General features: G+C 39.8%; 1 protein-coding gene across 5 annotated transcripts in view; it reads right to left on the bottom strand.

Annotated features, from left to right (window-relative positions):
* The window catches only part of grid2 (glutamate receptor, ionotropic, delta 2), a 631,716-nt gene that overhangs the window by 149,158 nt on the left and 462,567 nt on the right, over positions 1-19,991 (bottom strand). For all 5 annotated transcript variants that reach the window (XM_039803350.1, XM_039803353.1, XM_039803352.1 and 2 more), the window contains one exon: positions 14,865-14,984. In XM_039803350.1, coding sequence (XP_039659284.1) covers positions 14,865-14,984 — 120 coding nt within the window. The remainder of the gene's footprint in view (positions 1-14,864; positions 14,985-19,991) is intronic.

Raw genomic sequence — 19,991 nt, 5'->3', positions numbered from 1 at the left:
AGAATGCTTATGCTCAGTTTCCTTATGCGACCGCACAGAATCTGTCTTGGCTGAGACATGAGACAGGATTGACGGTGGAGCGTCTGGGGAATAAAACTTCTACTGGCTTGTCTCAACAAACAGAGAAGCAGACGAGTGGCTGCCGGGCTAGTGTTTGGTGTCACCCATACTGTTTACACAACGGGTGTTTTTGTTTGGCACCACAATGAATTTCCCAATGGGGTTTGTGTAACAGCAGGTAATAGTTAAAAAAAAAAATTGTTTCCCACTCCTCTGCCTTTTCATATTTGTCTGCTTCACTTATTTGCCTCCCTTATTTCTCTCCCCCTTTCTTTTTGTCTCTCTCTATGCTTTTGCTATCTCTCTCACATATACAGAGACCCACAGTAAAAATTCACATGCACTGCCACACTTAAGCTGATCCAAGGACACCAGAGGCAGTTTGTCAGCTTCAATTAGTGTCCCGTGTCCACTGCTGCTGTGGTCACCCAGAATATAAGTTGCTGGTCAGTGCCTGTGTGTTCACTCATGATTGACACAACCTTCCAGCTAAAACAAATCTTCGACATCAATCAGGCCACAGAGGAAGCCTGCAAACACTCAAGTATTCATAAGTTCAAAAGGGTAAAAGCTGTTATCACAAAGGTTGAAAAAAAAAAAATCGCTATTTAGTACTACTGGTCCAGCAGCACTTCAGCATAAAAGATAAGGGTGAATAAGGAAGCCTTAAAGAAATACTTCAACATTTTGGGAAATATGCTTGTTTGCTATCTGACTGGGAGTCAAATGAGAAAATCAATATCATTAATCTATGAGTTCAGTAGCGAGATTGGTCCATGACCTCATCTTAGTCAAAACAATATATTTCGGCGCCAATACATCCAAGCACCACCTGGGTTTTGTTCAGAGTTTTATGTCTGAAAACAAGACTAATAAATGGTGCATGCTTTCACTGTGCCTAGCTGTTGTTAGCCCCAGGAAGCTTAATGCTTCTTAAAGACAATGTTTCAATTTTTTTGTCTGCATGTATTTGATAGGACAGAACATGTTCCACCAAAACAAGTTTTTATTTTGCAGGGGCACCAGGGCTCCGTTCAGCCCTGAGCGCCATCCAAGACGATTATGATTGGTTTAAAGAAATGCCAATAAACCATTACTCCTATCCCGGAATGCTGTGTGTACTAGCAAGACCTACCTTTACAGCGCTGTGGAGGAAGGTCTGACAATGCGAGACTAGGAGGAAAAGGACAAAGAAACACTCTGGATCGCATCTTTGAACCAGTGTCTTTATGTACGTATGTATGGAGGGAGAGGTTGTAGATAGCCTGAGGCTTTATCTCTCTCTCTATCTCTCTCTCACACACACACACACACACACACACACATACACACACACAGAGAGCTATCAGGTGAGATGACCAAGAAGGAAAGAAGTGGAGGGGTAAAAACTCTGTGAGGACAAATCATTGACGTCCTCTATTCCCTCCCATTTATTATCCCCATCCCATCTTCCTTTCACCCATGCATCTTTTACTGAATCTCCCCTTCTTCCACTTCCTGCCCCCTCCATTCTTTTCACAATCTCCCACCTGACACAAAGGAGGGGGAGACACGCTTCCATAAAGATACATGCAAATCTACCTAATAGGACGGAAAATTTGAGGGAAATAGTGATCTTTCCCCTTGGAGATATCTTTTCTCTGTCACTATCTTTCCGCCTTTCACTCTTTGCTTGTTTTCACTCAAATTTACTTTCTCTTTCCCTCTGATTCATTTGTTGTACTTCATCTCTATCTGTGTCTCATTTTTCTGACTCACATAATGCCCATCTCTCTTTCTGCCTTTTTTCTGTGACTCATCAGTACCTCCTCCCAAACTTCCCTCTCTTTTCTCATAACCCTCTGCATCTCACCCTGCAGGACTTTTTTACATAATTATAATAATCACTTCCAGTGGTGTTGCCCCTCATCTAACCTCCCTAAAATAGCTCTGGCTAACTTGCCCTCCAGGGCTGCATCCTTTGTTCCATGATCAGAGGATGTATGAGAGGCCTCTGTACACTATCCACATGATCTGCGTATAAAATCTCAAATTTATTAAACACATTTTCATGCCCATTTCCATGTTAGCAACCATGGCATATTTGATTTTATCAGACGTCTTGATCTGGCCTTTAAGTCATATTTAGTAATTTAGCTCTGAGTAAAACTTAATGTGCTTACTTTGAAACGCTAGTACATGTACAGTTTAGTTAACAGGTTTAACGCTGGAATTCTCAGTCAAAAAATAGATCTGGAACGTACTTTTAGCAGAGCAGAGGGAATATCTAAATAGCCATTACATTAATTGACGATTGAAATTGAAATTCATAGTTCCCACAGGATGTATTCTAATGACTCTGGTGATCACCTGACTTTTCCTCTGACACCACCATGAGGTTGACATTTGAGGTTTTGTGTCTTAAAGTGCTCATATTATGTTTTTTGCAAAATGGCATCATGACTTCGCGTAAACATACACGCCACTTTCCTAAAGCCAAATGGCGTGTTATCTGTACGCATTTTGAGCTTTCCACGTGTATGTATACGTTGTATACAGCGGATGTAAACATACGTAAAACACAAAAAAATGATTAGGAAAACAATAAACGGTTAGGTTTAGGAAAAACACATTGGGGAAGGCTTAATAAAAAAAAAAAAAAAAAAAAACGCCACACGCGGAACCCGATCCCGGCTCACATGGGTAAAAGTCCTGTGTTTTACCCATCCCCCAGCCCAACCAACCACCTTCCATGGACTTAAGTCCTTTCATAATACTCGCTATGGTGAAAATTCACACGTAATATAGGTCAATTGCGGCCGAACGGCATTGATAAACACGCTAAAAAACGATTATGCGTCTTGATAACAAGCCAAAATGGTATACGAATTGGCGTGTCATTCATACGCCACTTAATGAGATCAGTCTGTTTTTTGGCTTTTTCCCCTTTCCTTTATTGTGTTATATATCTTTTTCGTGCACGTTATAGGTTTACAAAGTGAAAAAGCCCAAAGTCCACCCCAAAGGGACTTACCATCTCCAACAGAAAACACTGTTCACAAACTGCTCCAAACAGCTCTATTGTAGTCCAGCCTTTACTTCCGTGATGACCGTGTGTCACTTTGTAACACACGTTATAATGCTCGCCTAGCTGCTAGCGTGGCACGACCTCATCCTCTGCTTCTGACTGGGTAGCAGAGGTGGAAAGTAACGAAATACATTTACTCACGTTACTGTATTGAGTAGTTTTGTTGTGTATTTTGTATTTTTCAAGTAGTTTTTAAAATTGGTAATTTAAAATGTACTTGATTACTTTTTGAGTGAAGTATTGTATTTCGCTACATTACAAATCCCATCCGTTACTGAGTAAAAAAAAAAAAAAAAAACGAAAGGAAGGGAAGAAAAAAAAATCGTAACCGGAACCACTACAGTGACGAATGATCAGCATCTAGGCTGCCTACCAGGCGCCAAGTCTTTCTTTTTTTGTGATAAATTTTTTATTTAGTAGCACTTTCAGACATACAAAACAAATTCCCCAATGTGTGACAGGTAATGTCAGATGGCGCACAGAACAAAGAAACACAAATTGAACAAGAACAAAGACCCTCTCACCCCCCCCACCTTCTGCGGTCTCAAGGAAAACAAAACAAACAATCAATCACACCTTGCCTAATCCCTCTCCTCTAATTCTTGTGATGCTGAGGTCATTAAGTCTGATACTTGTGCTGCTGCGCCCTCCCATAGGTTTAGAGTTGATGAGCGACACGTGGTTGCAAAAGGAGGTCGGTTTCTGTAGAAGTCTATGAGAAAGTGGCTCACTTCTCACTTGATTTATTGCCTCAGTAGACATTTTCATAATGACTTTATGGTCTCAATCGCCAGTTTTAAGTCTTCTGCAACACAGAATGATGTTCATTTTTTTAATTATGGTCTAGTTGATTTTAAAATAAAGCGATAAAGCAAGGGGTGTTTTAGGGCGTGGCTATGATGTGATTGCCAGTGAAAGTGTGTAACGTAACGTAGAGTGTAAGCAGCTCCTCCCTCACTCCTCCCTCTCGTCTAAAATCGTCACATCCGCAACCAGGATGGCTGCGCCCGTAACGACAAACTCGACGACAGATAGCATATCTCCACAAACCAATGGGTGACGCCACACATGCTCTGTCCATTACAGTTTTTTTCGATTGCTAAACGACAGTGGGCACAACTGGAGTCACATGTGCAAAACTCTAACTACAGTCTCCACAGCAGCAGTTCATGTGGACCAAACTCTAGTTCATTTTTCATTGCTTGAACACAGTTTTCAAAACTCTACACACTTATCCCATGACTTTAACCACAACGTGCACAACACTGTAGATTTACAGCACTTTGTTCAAATGCTAACACACTGCTGTCAAAACTGTAAACCACACATTCAAAACAGAATAGATTTCAGTCTGGTGCCTATCAAACACTGCTGATTGCAATTTTAGCTGAAAGCCTAAGCAGGTGTCTTGTTTTAGACTAGTTAGTGAACATATATGGTATTTATACAGAGAAAGCTCAGAAAGTCTTTTTTTGTATACAAACACCAAATAAGAATGAAACAATTCTACACTGTACCGTTTGAGAGAAACAGGTAAAAGAGCAAAGATACCAATATGTCCAGGTAAGATGTCTGAGGTTATATACACAGCTATAAAAAAAAGTGAAAAACACTATATCTTTACAATAGTAAAACTGCGTTCTTACTGTTTTTCAGAAAGTAATGGAGGTGAAAGCAATAGAAACACCACATTCATTTGTATTTAGAGATGATGCAGACATCCAATGTGATGAAGAAAACTTGCCACATGATGCTGGAGAGAGGCAGGATTAGTCACACTATTCTTTGGTACTGTTACGTATGTACCTTTAGTTTTTTTTCCCCAGAAATTCCATAAATTACTAGAGACAAAATACTTTATTGAAGAAAACTGCTGATTTTCATTCCTTCTTGTTTTTCCTTAAATAAACTGTTGAGTAGTGTCAAGTCACTCAAATTGTTCAAACTGTAAAGATGAGAAAGTTTGTAATTTCTGTATTGGTGTTTGACGCTAGTGTTTTTACCCTCAGTGTGTTCTGAGTGACAGTGTGTGTTATCTCACTGAGGACTGTTCATAGTGTTTGGCTGCACTGAGCCTGTTTTGAGACGTGTGTTAAGAGTTGTGTTGCTTTGAATGAGTTTTGCAGGTGATGTGAACTGTTTAGCTCAGGTGACTGTTGGTAGTGCAGACTGTAGTTTGAGTTTTGCACATGTGACTCCAGTTGTGTCTACTGTCGTTTAGCAATCGGAAAAAAACTGTAATTTGTATTTAGAGATGATGCAGACATCCAATGTGATGAAGAGAACTTGCCACATGATGCTGGAGAGAGGCAGGATTAGTCACACTATTCGTTGGTACTGTTATGTACCTTTAGTTTTTTTTCCCCCAGTAATTCCAGAAATTACTAGAGACAAAATACTTTATTGAAGAAAACTGATGATTTTCATTCCTTCTTGTTTACCTTATGTAAAAATTGGTATGCTATAAAATCTATATTTTTTCCTTAAATAAACTGTTGAGTAGTGTCAAGTCACTCAAATTGTTCAAACTGTAAAGATGAGAAAGTTTGTAATTTCTGTATTGGTGTTTGATGCTAGTGTTTTTACCCTCAGTGTGTTCTGAGTGACAGTGTGTGTTATCTCAGTGAGGCCTGTGCATACTGTTTGAGACGTGTGTTAAGAGTTGTGTTGCTTTGAATGAGTTTTGCAGGTGATGTGAACTGTTTAGCTCAGGTGACTGTAGGTAGTGCAGACTGTAGTTTGAGTTTTGCACATGTGACTCCAGTTGTGCCCACTGTCGTTTAGCAATCGAAAAAAACTGTAATATACAGTCTATGGGGCTAAATAGCAAATGTTAGCATGCCAGCATGCTAAACTAAGATCCCAATCCAGTTAAAGTCATGATTGTACATATTACAGACATGTTTGATTTCAACAGCTGATATTTGGATGAGTCCTGGTGTACTCCTGCATTGTAACCAGATGAAAGTAGCATAAGATAGAGAGCAGCAACAGGATATTAGTCTGTGAACCAATAACAGGTGAGTGTTTGAGAAGGAAAAAAAATCAGCAGGAAGTTGCTATCTACATGTCTTAGGGTACTGTGTTGTGCCAGAGAAACCCTGATATTTTCTCCAATAAGCAAAAAACAAACATGCAAAGGCCATCCATTAAATGTATCTCTTCATAGTTTGTTGGAGATGTAGAGATTGTTCCCATAGACTACAACATCAAAGAAAATCTCTTAAACTCATATCCCTCTGTGCCAGCAACCATAAAAAAATGAAAAGATTTTTTTTTTTTTTTAAAGGATTTGTTACTGTAAATTCAATAGAGCTGGAACAAGTTAAATAAAATATTAATCTCCTTGTTCTGGGACAGGCGCTCACAAAAATTCACTACTATTCTTGCCACAAGGAGACAAACAGAACACAAACAGATACCCTAGATTCAGATTTTGCATCCTGATTCATACTGTAGGTTAATACATGTGTCAGTGCATGATATCTAGCTCCACATTTTGTGGAAAAAGGAATTTAACGGCTTTGTGTGTCACTGTGGTTAGCCTTATCAAAGAAACTCTGTCAACAATGTTTAACTCTGTTTGGAACTCAGCTGAAATGGGTAATATTTGATAGTAACTCCTCTCTGCATGCATGTGTATTTGCTTTGTTGAAAGTAGACTAAACCCAGTGTCTCTCTATGTTACACACTGACGCTCACGCAGACTGACATTAATTGTCATGCAAAGCCAAAAGGGTTAGCTTAGCATTTCCAAGCATGCCAGATGATTTATGCAAATGTGTGTGTGTGTGTGCTTTGGCTTGCGTGCGTTTCTGAACTGCAGCTACTATGTGTGTGTTTGAGTAGGTGGGCACATTAAGCAATTACATTAAAAAAAATGTCCTTCAATCGTTCAAAACATGTAATGGAAGAAATATTTCTCGCATGATGACAGGACTTTGAGGGAGGGTTCCAAGGTCCCATGACTGTGCCATGAAGTCACTTAGCATAATTCACCACACATGTCAGATGACACTGGAGATGATAATTGAAGGTGACCTCAATTTAAGAATGCTGCAGTTTGCAGGCCATTGATTCTTGTAAAGAGGGAAAAATATTCCGTTCTCTCATCGAAAAGATTGATAATATGTGCTGATGTGAGAGAGAAAAGGGAGCATGAGCATGTGTAAGAGAGTAAGGGTGTAATGATTGTGACTCTTTTATGACCTGTGCTGCCGCTTGCATCTCTTGTACGGGACCTATAAGGATTAGGCCATCTATCTTCTTTCTAGATGTCTCTCTAGCTCTTCTCTCAGTTTCATTTTACCTTTCTCTTCTTCACCCTTTCCTTAATCTGGCAACGCATCAGTCTTTCTCCATTCACTCATCGCCTCCCCCTCCTCCTTCTTCTTGTCCCCGCTTAGCCACAACCCTTTTTTATTGTGCTGGTTCTAAAGTATAAATCTGATGCCGTTTTTCCTCTCTGAAGTCATTTAAGATGTCGCAGATAGCTAACGAAGCAATTACACGTGGCAGACTTGTCGCCTCTATATAAGAAAGCAGTGGAGCCTGGCATGCCTGTAGATGTATAGAGAGAGAGAGAGAGAGAGAGAGAGAGAGAGAGAGAGAGAGAGAGAGAGAGAGAGAGAGAGGCTCCCATGTACTGCTACTGAAGGTAATGGAGCAGAATGCCAATTTTACCACAGTGACACATTCATAATTATGAAGATCTGAGGTGCTGCTATTATCATTATCACTAGACAACTGTATGCATATGTGTGAAGTATGATGGCATGTCATGACAAATAATTGAGGATTGACAAAGATGAAAGCACATTGGGGAGAGTTATAAAATGGCAGGCCGGATTAGAGAGGGAAAATAACTGAAAAGATGAAGAGGGAAGGGAGAAAGAGTGAGGTCCTCAGAAGAATAAGTTAATAAGGTACGACAGGAAAACAAAGCAAAAATGCTGGACTGTGTGTCTGTCATCAGTGAGACTCTCAGCAGGGTTGAGAAAGAAGAAGACAGAGGAGACAGAACAGTGAGGGAGGATTGTAAAGAAAGATCAGGTTAAGTGGTATTCTCAGCAAAATGTGGAGTTAATACCATAATTAGGGGAGTCTGCATATATTGTTAGTGGTGTGATCGGGCAGGCAGGCAGACACACACTCACTTTATATCTCAATGTACCAGCAATGTAGTTTGACTTTTAGGGGGCTGTTGTCCATTATTCAGAATCTTTATTGCATACAGTAGAGGCCAAAAGTCTGGACACACCTCATTCAAATGTGTTTCCTTTTATTTTCATGACTATTGACATTGTAGATTCTCACTGAAGGCATCACAACTATGAATGAACACATATGGAATTATGTACTTAACAAAAAAGTGTGAAATAACTGAAAACATGTCTTATATTTTACATTCTTCAAAGTAGCCACCCTTTGCTTTTTTATTAATAAGGGAAAACATTCTACTAATTAACCCTGACAAAGGGTCACCTGTGAAGTGAAAACCATTTCAGGTGACTACCTCATGAAGCTCATTGAGAGAACACCAAGGGTTTGCAGAGTTATCAAAAAAGCAAAGGGTGGCTACCTTGGGGAATATAAAATATAAGACATGTTTTCAGTTATTTCACACTTTTCTGTTAAGTACATAATTCAATATGTGTTCATTCATAGTTCTGATGCCTTCAGTGAGAATCTACAATGTAAATAGTCATGAAAATAAAGAAACGCATTGAATGAGAAGGTGTGTCCAAACTTTTGGCCTGTACTGTCCATTGAATGGCTCTCCTATATAAAATACATGGGGTTGCACCCATTATCCATATTGTTTAAAGACACATCAGTGTCCTGAAAGCAGTTGGGTACAAGAGAAATACATTTGACTTCATATGGTATGTCAAGTAATGCACATGATGTGGGCAGAGAGAGGGAGGGAGGGAGGGAGGGAGGGAGGGAGGAAAAAAAAAAAAAAAGAGAAAAAAAAAAAAAAAAAAAAAAAAAAAAAAAAAAAGAAAAAGAGAGAAAAAAAAAAAAAAAAAAAAAAAAAAAGAGAGAGAGAGAAAAAGAGAAGAAAAAAAAAAATGATCTATAATTTATTTAATTTTTGGTTATACATGTTTCTTCTAGGGAAGGTCATTGTCAATGTCCCCAGCTGTAAAGACACAACATTACCACAGGGTGAAGGCTAAATAATAGAATGTAGGTTGCTCTAAGAAAGGTTTTCAATGGCTGAAGATCAAATATTCAGCAGACAAGCCTTCTAATGTGACCGTGGGGAGTGTAAGATACATTCTAACGTTAAAATGTTGTAACACTGAACATAACTCTTACATTAAGGGATATTTCCAAAAGAATTCCTGTAAGTAAAGCTGCTAAAACGATGAACCCTTCTCTATGTTTGATTGAAATACAACTGCTCCCCAATTTATTAAATTGAGCAACTTTGCCTGCAATCTATGAAAATGACACACACAGAAAACTGCTGCATGTCTTTTGATGGCTGATGTTACTCTGCCTTTATTAACATTTCTAAAATGTCCAACTGAATTGAGAAATGAATGTGGCTCTTTCTGACAGATTCCCTGACCAGTGGATGCTATTTAAAAAAAAAATCCACTGCATTGAAATGTGAAATACATCACCATCACTGCTGATTGCTCAATGTTGCTAACTGTGATTGCAAGCAGAATTACAAAGCATTAGCTAATCTAATGACTGTTTCTGTGACACACCAGCCCTTAACAAATATGTTATAATCTAGTGAGTACGTTGGCAAATGTGTACAGGCCACACTGAATAAGGCCACGTCCACACGTACCAAAACAATCTTTTTTTTCCCTGTCTTCCCTGGAATTGTTTCAAGAATATTTGCGTCCAAACGGATCCATTTGTAAATTACTCGACACGCTACTTCATATTCCAGGCCTATAGGTGGCGCTGTTTCTGCTACAGAAATTCACCAAAAACAGAGAAGACACGTACATATTTTACCCTAGTAACCCTAATAGGCTCAATATCTTCTCCAGCAGGAACACAAGCATGTAGTCTGCCATTGTTGTCGTTATGAGATGTTGTCGAGGTATAAGAGGTCGAAGGCTAGAGGTCGAGGGGTGTGGCGATGACATCATCGATACGTAAGTATGCGGCTTCAACGTCCATACGAAGACACAAGGACGCCGTTTTTGAATTCTTTCACCCTGGGACCAGGTTTCAAAAAAGTGCGTCTTCAGGCAGTGTGTTTACGGAATTCGTTTGGACGATCGGCCAAAACAATGCAAAACGTGCGTTTACACCAAAAAGCGTTACCATGTGGATGGCCCCTAAGAATGTTATTTATTGGCTCAGTTTACACTGGCCCAACTGGTATTTTTGCTTGTCTCTGTTCTGATAGAGACATGAAGCTGCTTTGAACAGACCAGTCACATCAAGGTCAATTTCATTTCCCCCAAAAAAACTATACAAGATTATTTCCAATTTAAGATGACTATTTATAGCACAAGTCATTTTAGTGACTCTTTTCTTTCTTCATCATGTCAAATGAATGCAAAGGTATCATGTTACTCCTAAGTTTTTGTAGAGAAGAAGCACCACAACCATATTGGACCATGATATTTGAATGCATTATCATAAAAAGCCATCTTCACTTAACATAATTAACCTGGGAATTAAGTATTGTCACTCATGCCATCATTACATCAGGGAAGACGTTAACCTGGGGTGAGCGAGGCAGGGTTGCTTTTCATAATAATCAATTAACATTGAGATCTTTAGCCACCTTTAACCTGCTCACACTGCAGAGGAGAATAGAAGAAATAATTTTACATACATAGCAGTTCTTGTCCTTGTCCATCACAATGAAGAGGATATGGGTTTAAATTGATTTTGACATTGTACTTAACATCCTCACAGTTAAACACGTGGACATGAATGCAGGTAATGGAATGCTTGAACGGCATGAGTTGATTACCATTTTATTGTTTCCTGCTATGCCAAGGTTTTTATTTCCTTTTAGCTTTTCCTTTTAAGCTGCAGAAACACTGACCAGACGGCCGACCCTCGGCAGAAAAGGAAGTTGGACTGATCAGTCTCCCCCAGTTGACAAAAAAAGTGCCTCGGAACATACTAAAGCGCTAAACTTACTAATACGTCTCCATAACAGCAGGCGGCGCTAATTTGTATTGTCGCCCAAAAATGAAAACCAGCAGCTGATTGTACGAACGCGTCACGTGGGTCTGGTTTCTCCGGAAATTCAAAGACAGACTGTCATGGTGGCTTGTTCAGAATACAGTCTCATATTGTACTAAAATAGTTCACCGAAACGTGTTTCTGAAAACATTTTAAGCGAGAAATAGGCCATGCAGTTGCTGAATCTGTCTGAAGGTCAATTTAAAAGATTTTTGTCAGAATTTGAGACACTCCAGTCACGCTCATTCCGCCCCCCGTTTCCGGGGTTAGCACTCTACCAATGAGATGGGTCATTTGAGTCTGACTGCCGGCATTGCCCGCCCCACCGATTATACATGTCAAATCGGCCAAAATGAAGGCCGACGGCCCCTCGGACGGACGACGGCACGGAACACACCGAACAGACTCGAGTCACTGACCTTGCCAAACTTGTCCAACGGCCGATTATTGGCTTGGTGTGTCAGCGCCTTTACACATCCTGGGTCAGGTTAGGCTTTTTGTTAGCTTTTCTTCTTGGTGGTGGGGTGGTCAGAACCCTTTTCACTAACCATTTCTCCAGTCTGACACATACAGTATGTCTGCCATGATTTTTTTTTGCAGGTTAGATGCTCTGTCTTAATGCAATTTTAGAGTGCTACATCATTGAGAAAGGCACAATTCAGCTACAAGAGAAAGTGAATAATGCAGGCACTCTGAGAGGAATGTTAGCCTCTCTTTAGTCCTTTGATTCCATGTATGAATTTAATTGAATCCCAATGACAGACCAACCAATGTTTAGAGTATTAAGGGAGACTGTGGCAGGAATACTGTATAACAAGTGTCTTAATTCCCTTAGAAGTAATTATGCTCTCTGATTAGGGAATTGTGTCTAAATGTAATTATGCTGTGCTTTAAAGATTAATTTTGTCTGTGATTGCATGCTGCGTTATGTTGGTGTCTCGCTGCATTATCCATAATCACACAGCTCACTTACTCAACTGTTATCTGTAAAGACATCCCTCCAGTATGGAGGACATACACTCTGTGTGAGAGAGAGTGTGTGTGTGTGTGTGTGTGTGTGTGTGTGTGTGTGTGTGTGTGTGTGTGTGTGTGTGTGTGTGTGTGTGTGTGTGTGTGTGTAATGTCTCTCCGTTTAATGGAATCCTATGAGGGATTATACAGTACATTGCAAGTCTGGGTCTCATATATTAATGTTTTCACACCTATATGCATAATCCACTGAAATTAAGTAGTCAGTGGGGGCCTAGGGTTGGGCGATATCTTTAAAATTTCCAACCATCAGCCCAATAACTGGTGATTGCCAATATATTTATTGAAATGTTTTGAAAAATATTCTGGTACAGGATATAAAATCCTCTATTCCATATATATATTCACATTTTAACATGTTTTCATAAAACACATTCATTTCATGATTGAAATTTTCTAACAATTCATAAATAAATTGCATAAATTACTGACAAGCTTTATAATTATACATTACACCCTTTGACAGGCAAAATGCATCCAACCTATTCTTAAAAGAATAGGCCAACTGAGCACTCGTTCTTCAGAGGCAAACCATTGAATTAGCAAAAAAAAAAGAAAAGAAACGCCAAAAACAAGCAATGTACGCAGCCAATATTTGTCCAATCACCCAACCCTAGTAGGACATATTCCGATCCCAATGCACTTGAACTAAAACTGTGAGGAAAAAAAGGAGACAATACTTTCCTTTATAAAAAAAAATACATTGATATACACTACTGGTCAAAAGTTTTAGAACACCCCAATTTTTCCAGGTTTTTATTGAAATTCATGCAGTTCAATGTCTTATTGTACTCTGAAATGAAAGAATAGAACAAATGAACCATTTAAGTTAAAAAAGAAATCATGGAATCAATTTATAAAACAAAATGTATTCTAAATTTTTTACTCATCAAAGTAGCCCCCTTTGGCAGATATAACAGCTGAACACACTCATGGCATTCTTTCTAGAAGTTCCCATAAATGTGTGGCACTTGTAGGTTGCTTTTCTTTCACTTTTCTGTCCAGTTCATCCCAAACCAGCTCAATGGGGTTGAAGTCTGGTGACTGTGCTGGCCACTCCATGTTTTTAAGCTTACCATCTTGTTCTTTTTTCCTAAGGTAGTTCTGGCATAGCTTGGACTTATGTTTTGGGTCATTATCTTGCTGTAGGATGAACCCCTGACCAACTAGGTGCATACCAGAGGGTACTGTATGGCGCTGCAAAATGCTGTGGTAACCGTTTTGGTTCAGGGTGCCTTTCACTCTGTACAAATCACCGACCCTGGATCCAGCAAAACAGCCCCAGACCATCACGCTTCCTCCTCCATGTTTGACAGTTGATGTCACACACTGAGGAACCATCCTTTCGCCTACTCGACAGCGTACAAAAATCCTGCGTGATGAACCGAAGATTTCAAATTGTGATTCATCAGTCCATAGCACCTTCTTCCAGTCTTCAGTAGTCCATTGACTGTTTCTTGGCCCAGGCAAGTCTCTTTTTCTTATTCTGACGTCTTAGCAATGGCTTTCTTGCTGCAACTCTACCTATCAAACCTGCAGCTCAAAGTCTTCTCTTTACAGTTGAAACTGAGACTTGCTTATTACGACCACTATTAAGCTGTGCTTGAAGCTGTTGTCCTGTGAGCCGCCTATCATGCAAGCTGTTGACTCTCAGAAACTTGTCTTCTGATTCTGTTGTGGCTTTGGGTCTGCCAGACCTCTTCCTGTCAGAGTTTCCCCCAAGTTTCTAAGTGCCTTTTGATGGTGAAGAATACTGTACTCACTGACACCTTGACTTTCTTTGAAATTTCTCTGTAGGAAAGACCAGCATTCTTAAGTGTTATGATGGTCTGTCTCTCTTCCATTGTTAATTGCCTTTTTCCCGCCATTTGTATGGCAACACACTACTTTCTGCAGTACAATACTGTTCAAATAATGCTCACGAGGGTATGGTACCACAGTGTGTTCCAACAATACTTTTATACAAACAGAGGGGGTTGTAAGTACTCCAGACAAGTTGGAACACCTGTAGGAATTGGTAGCACCAACTTTCAAAGCTTGATCAACCTCCATTGCTGCAGAACAGCTTTACGTTGTTAACCCATTTTTTGTTCCCTGAAAAAGGCCCTTTTGTAAAATTCTGAAATGTACATTATTTTTCAGTTTTGGGTAACCTTACCTTTTTTTTAACCTCAGGCAGTTCACCACTTACCTTTGTACCATTTCAAGCTATTCATTGGACTTGAACTGCTAAAATTTCAATAAAAAAAGGAAATACGAGGACTGTGAATTCAAAGAGATACAAATATAAAGGGAGTAATCCTTAAGAAATACAGAAAGGTAGCAGGGCTGTACTCTGTAGTAAATAAGTGTAAGTAAATGAAATGCCTGAATAAATATGAGATGAAGATAATGTAAAGGGCAGGTACAGTGAAATTCCCTGTCAAATCCAAAGAATTATGTAAATCCACTCGACGTGTTAGAGCAGAAATGATTCCACCTTCACCCACAGTAGTACACCATAAACAGGGGTTCTGTTTCAACTACTTACCCTACTGATTCCTCGTCCCCTGTCTTCTCCGTAATTTGTTCCCAGGATTTCAAAGAAGATGTTGGGGTTCGAGCCATTGTCAGTGAACTCCAGGAAACTGGTGAGTCCGCTCACTCCAAACTGCAAGGACAAGATGGAATGTTTTTATTTGACTGTGATGTGCTGTAATGTTTTGCTGCGTTTCCTTTTTGTGTGTGATCTCCTCCTGAGTAACTGGGATTCAGCACTAATGATTAGTTACTGATAAACGGACTGGTAGTTACTGTATGTGCGTTTACACCAAAAAGCGTTTCCGTGTGGATGGCACCTAAGAATGTTATTTATTGGCTCAGTTAGTACACTGGTCCAACTGGTAGTTTTGCTTGTCTCTGTTCTGATAGAGACATGAAGCTGCTTTGAACAGACCAGTCACTCCAAGGTCAATTTAATTTCCCCCCCAAAAAACTATACAAGATTATTAGACTACATTTTAGTGACTCTTTTCTTTCTTCATCATGTCAAATGAATGCAAAGGTATCATGTTACTCCTAAGTTTTTGTAGAGAAGAAGCACCACAACCATATTGGACCATGATATTTGAATGCATTATCATAAAAAGCCATCTTCACTGAACAGTGGTCATTCCTACTGTACAGCATAATTAACCTGGGAATTAAGTATTGTCACTCATGCCATCATTACATCAGGGAAGTGTGTGTTGATTAGTTACTGATAAACGGACTGGTAGTTACTGTATTAATAAAACATTAGGTAATCAGTTCTTTTTTCCTGGGATTTCACAAGTAGTAATACAATGAATGATCAAATTAATAGATAAGAGACGGGATGACTCTCATAATATATTTTAATAATGATATTCACAACACATACACATTTACATCCAAGGTATATTCCGTATCATTAGCATTGTTGAAGGCTTAAAAGCAATTGTCCGCTGCTGCAGGGCACACTTTAATCCTGCCACCCTGGGTTTCAAGCGCTGTTGAAAGCTGGCTTAGGTCCAACGCTGGATCGATCCTTAATGAGCTGCTACTCATTAACGAATGATTACTTAACCATTATCTTACCGTTAGTGAAGCAGTGTGTGTACCCAATGATTAAATAATACAGTAACTACCAGTCTGTTTATCAGTAACTAATCACTAATGCTGAATCAGTCACTCAGAAACTTCCCATTAACTTACTATTACCTAATGATTAATTAATACAGTAACTACAGTTACTTAGGAACTTCTCAATAACTAACCAGTCGTTCATCATTCGTCTCTCTTATTGTAGTGTTACAAGCTATGCGTTTGTGTCCATACTGTATGTTTTCCTCTCGGTGGAAAATCCCACTTTAGATTTGTTGCAATGTTGTTAAAAATTGAGCAGTCAGCAGCACGCAGAGGTGTGTGTAATAAGTAGAAGGCTGATGAAAGAATAGTGCGTTTGGACACAGTGTCAGTTCCCAACCTTTGTCCTGCCTCCCGGTAGTGTGACCTGTCAGTGAACGTGACACTGTGCCTGCTTCAGGGGAGGAGAGGTGTTATACTCCTTAATATGATTCATGCTCTCTGTGTCTGTATCCTGCGTGTATGAAACATAGATTGTGCCAGTCATGTGGGGGGTTTGTCATCATTAACACTTGCATAGACAACCCCACCCCATATCTAAGGTTTAAACTTGCATCTTAGCCTTATTTGTAACAATGTCAAATCATTATATTTATTCAGACATATTTGTGTGGGTACACCTCCGTGTTACATGTGTGCATAGTGTATGTGTTGATGTGTTGACCCTCCCCCATGTTTATTTGTTTCCTTGGAAACTGGGCAGAGGTAAAACCCACTGGAAAACTGTTCATTGCCTTTCATAATTATTCAGTTAATTATGTTGTCAGCTCAGTATTGGAACAATACATCGACAACAGTTATCTTTCTTCAAATTGCACCTGATACAAAGAACATACCACTGGGCTCATGAGACTAAATAGAAATCAGAGAAATAAATAAGAAAGAAGACTTGAAAGGTGTTTCTTGATGTGTGAAAGCTCCTTAAAAATACCGGTAAGATAAGGGCAAAAAAAGCCTCTTTTATAATAAAAACAATAATAAATTTGGGAGAGTTAAGCTTGGACTTTGAAACAGCCTCATGGGCCCTGGCTGAAGATCTTGGGCTGAATCGCAGGACTTACTGTGTATAAAGGGATCAATAAAATCTAACTGCTTAAGTCATTACGACTTGAAGGTGGATATATAACAGCCAATGACAGGGTAGTGACATGTAGTCTACCAGCCTCTCAAGCACAGCACACACTTCAGACTTTGGGGATCAGTGTAACAGCAGTTTTACCTGCTGCATTTTTCACACCAACCAACACCAATAGAGCTCCTCATCAACAGCCACAAATTAGTATTTATCATTACCATAATGGCCCTGCATACCAAAACGCTGATTAAACACACAGGCACGCACAGTAAGTAAAGCATCACTGCTGATACACTGTAGAATGGAACTGATGCCAGGCTGCTGAACTCAACTCTATTACAGCTTAGGGCTCTTTAACACAGCTCTGTTGAGACAGCCATCAGGGTTGGTTTAACAGCCGGGGCTGCTGATGAAAGTGTTGCCAAACCCCAGCCTGATCTCAAGGTGAAATGCAGAGATAGATATGAAAGCCATTGCACCACATTTATTATTGTCTGACACTAATCCAAAATTAGCATTTCACTTGGCTTCATCATTCAGTCAAACTGCCATCCCTGGAGTAGTTTTTTTATTGATATCAAAACAGAGGGCATTGATCCAATTGGATTTAACAGTGATGAAAGTGTTGCCAAACCCCAGCCTAAACTCAAGGTGAAATGCAAAGATTCATAAAATCACAGCAGCAGGATGAACTCCTCTATCTCCCAAAAGTCTACTCTTCAGGAACTGAGCAAAAGTTGCTGATTGGTGCATGTGTTTTTTTAAGGTATACAATCATTTGAATTCATGAAGTTTACTGAGCTCAGAAGGATTGAGTTTTTTATGTTGGAACTTAACGTCAACCTGCCAAAGGGACTAAAGACAGTAATTAGTCTAATCTGGCATATTTACAAAAATGTTCATCGATATGCACTGTCCCCATTTTAAACAAATCAATCTCAATGAGAAGGGAGAAACTTTTCAGTCAATGCAAACAAAAATTTGGAGTTCCATGTGACTTATTTAAAGGTCCAATATGTAATATATTTACTGTAATAAATCCAAAAATGACCCCAATGCATCATCAGATATTAAGGAAACATGCTAAGTTAAAATACTATCTTTTCTGACAACAATGCTAATGCCAGTTTTTTCTCCTTTTGAAATTTTCGTTCCGTGACGGAATTTCTGTGTGTCTGTGTTTTGGCCTGTGTTGTTATCAAGTGCCCAGTTTGACAGCCAGGCCGGGTTGCCAGATATACCTGGAAAAACTTAAACCCAGTGCACTACAGCTGTAGTACAGCCATGGAAGCAGAAAACAAACAAACGGGGATCAACGGAGATAGATTCTACCCGACAAAAAAAAAACATCATGTTTCTAACAGCTGCATGACCAGAGACGTAACAAACCACGGGTGAATATTGGAGATGTATTTGAAAGATGGAGACAGCTTGGAGCCCAAAAGGACGCCGAGATGGCTAATTTCCTCCTGAACAGGTAAGCACAGCTTCAGGCTAATTTAGCTCAGATCCCGACGGGTCCTGGCTAACGGCGCCATGCTAACCCTGCTAACCCTGCTAACATTACCAGAGGACCAGGCAAGCTGGCCACGGCTGTTAACGTGTAGCCTGTTCAGCGGCCGTAGCCGACAACTGTGAGTTATTTGAAGCCAAAAGAAGGGGGCTGTAAATTGTGAAGAGAGGACCGAGAGTTTGCAGTGTGTTTAGCGATTGTTGCCGTAATTCTAAGCCAATAAAGTGTGTATTTCAGTCAGGTGGAAAAGGACGGCAAGGTAGTGGTGTTTTTTCGGTTCCTATCATAATTCTATGCCAAGGAAGTGCGTCTGTCTGGCGTGTGGAGAGGCAGCAAGGTTGTGGGGTTTTAGCGGTTCCTACTGTAATTCTAAGCCGAAAAAGTGTGTCTGTCAGTTGGGTACAGAGCTCTGCATGAGCACAGGCTTTTATGATTGTCAATATAGCCAGCATCTAATGTTAGCTACTCCGCTGTGCTGTGTAGTAATGTCTGGCTATGTGAGACAAGCGTCTAGCAACATTATTGTGAATGCTGCGGTCTCAGCCTGGTAACCAACATGAACTTTGAGCCTGAGGAGGAGGGGGCGGGGGAGACGACTCTCAAGTATTTTGAATTTGGACTGCAGTAACTATTTTAAACGCTACATGTCAGTATTACATATTGCACCTTTAAAGTCTCCTCCATGTCATGCTTCATCCCTGGAGGGTAATTTAGTTAAGGGAATTTAGCAGTGACTGCATCTTGCTGTGTCAACTAGAGTGTCTTAGCTCAGGAACAATAGGGCCTGGTCCCCCAAATTTCATGTAATGAGCACATTGTCTTGAAATGCAAATACATGCTCCAACTAGAGATACAGGAGACACATTTAAAAATAGGAAGCAATCTGAAATTCAACTTCAAAATGTTGTAGTTGGGTTAGAGTGGGATGAGCTATGGTATGCTTTTCTCTTTCAACAGTTGTAATCAAGCCTCAGCTCCAAACTCACGCAAAGAGGCTTTCTGCTTTCTTCATTTTTGGAAGATATATTGAGAATAACTTATTTTTCTTTTCTTTTTTTTAATAATAAGTATTTATGAACAATTTTCAAACTGGCATGCACTGACCTACAAGCATCACACAGCAGTAGAGCACAGCAGGAGGCTGATGAAACAGATGGACGGTCCACAAACTGAGATTAGAGTCAGGTGACTTTGGGTGATTGATAGGGTGGCCAAGACGGTTCAACCCAAATACAAAAGCCACAACACAAACATAAAAGCTACAACACAAATACAAAAGCCACAACACAAATACAAAGTGACAACGGAAGTGATTGTGTTGTTGACAAACAGAGCACGCAGACAGGGTCCGTTTCAGAAAGAGATTTAATTTCATAGATACAGAACAGTTGTGTTGTAGCTTTTGTGTTTGTGTTGTGGCTTTT

This window comes from Perca fluviatilis, chromosome 6 (genome assembly GCF_010015445.1).
Source record: "Perca fluviatilis chromosome 6, GENO_Pfluv_1.0, whole genome shotgun sequence".
Classification (NCBI taxonomy): Eukaryota; Metazoa; Chordata; class Actinopteri; order Perciformes; family Percidae; genus Perca; species Perca fluviatilis.
Note: the sequence above shows the minus strand (reverse complement) of the source record. Positions and strands in the feature narration are given on the sequence as shown.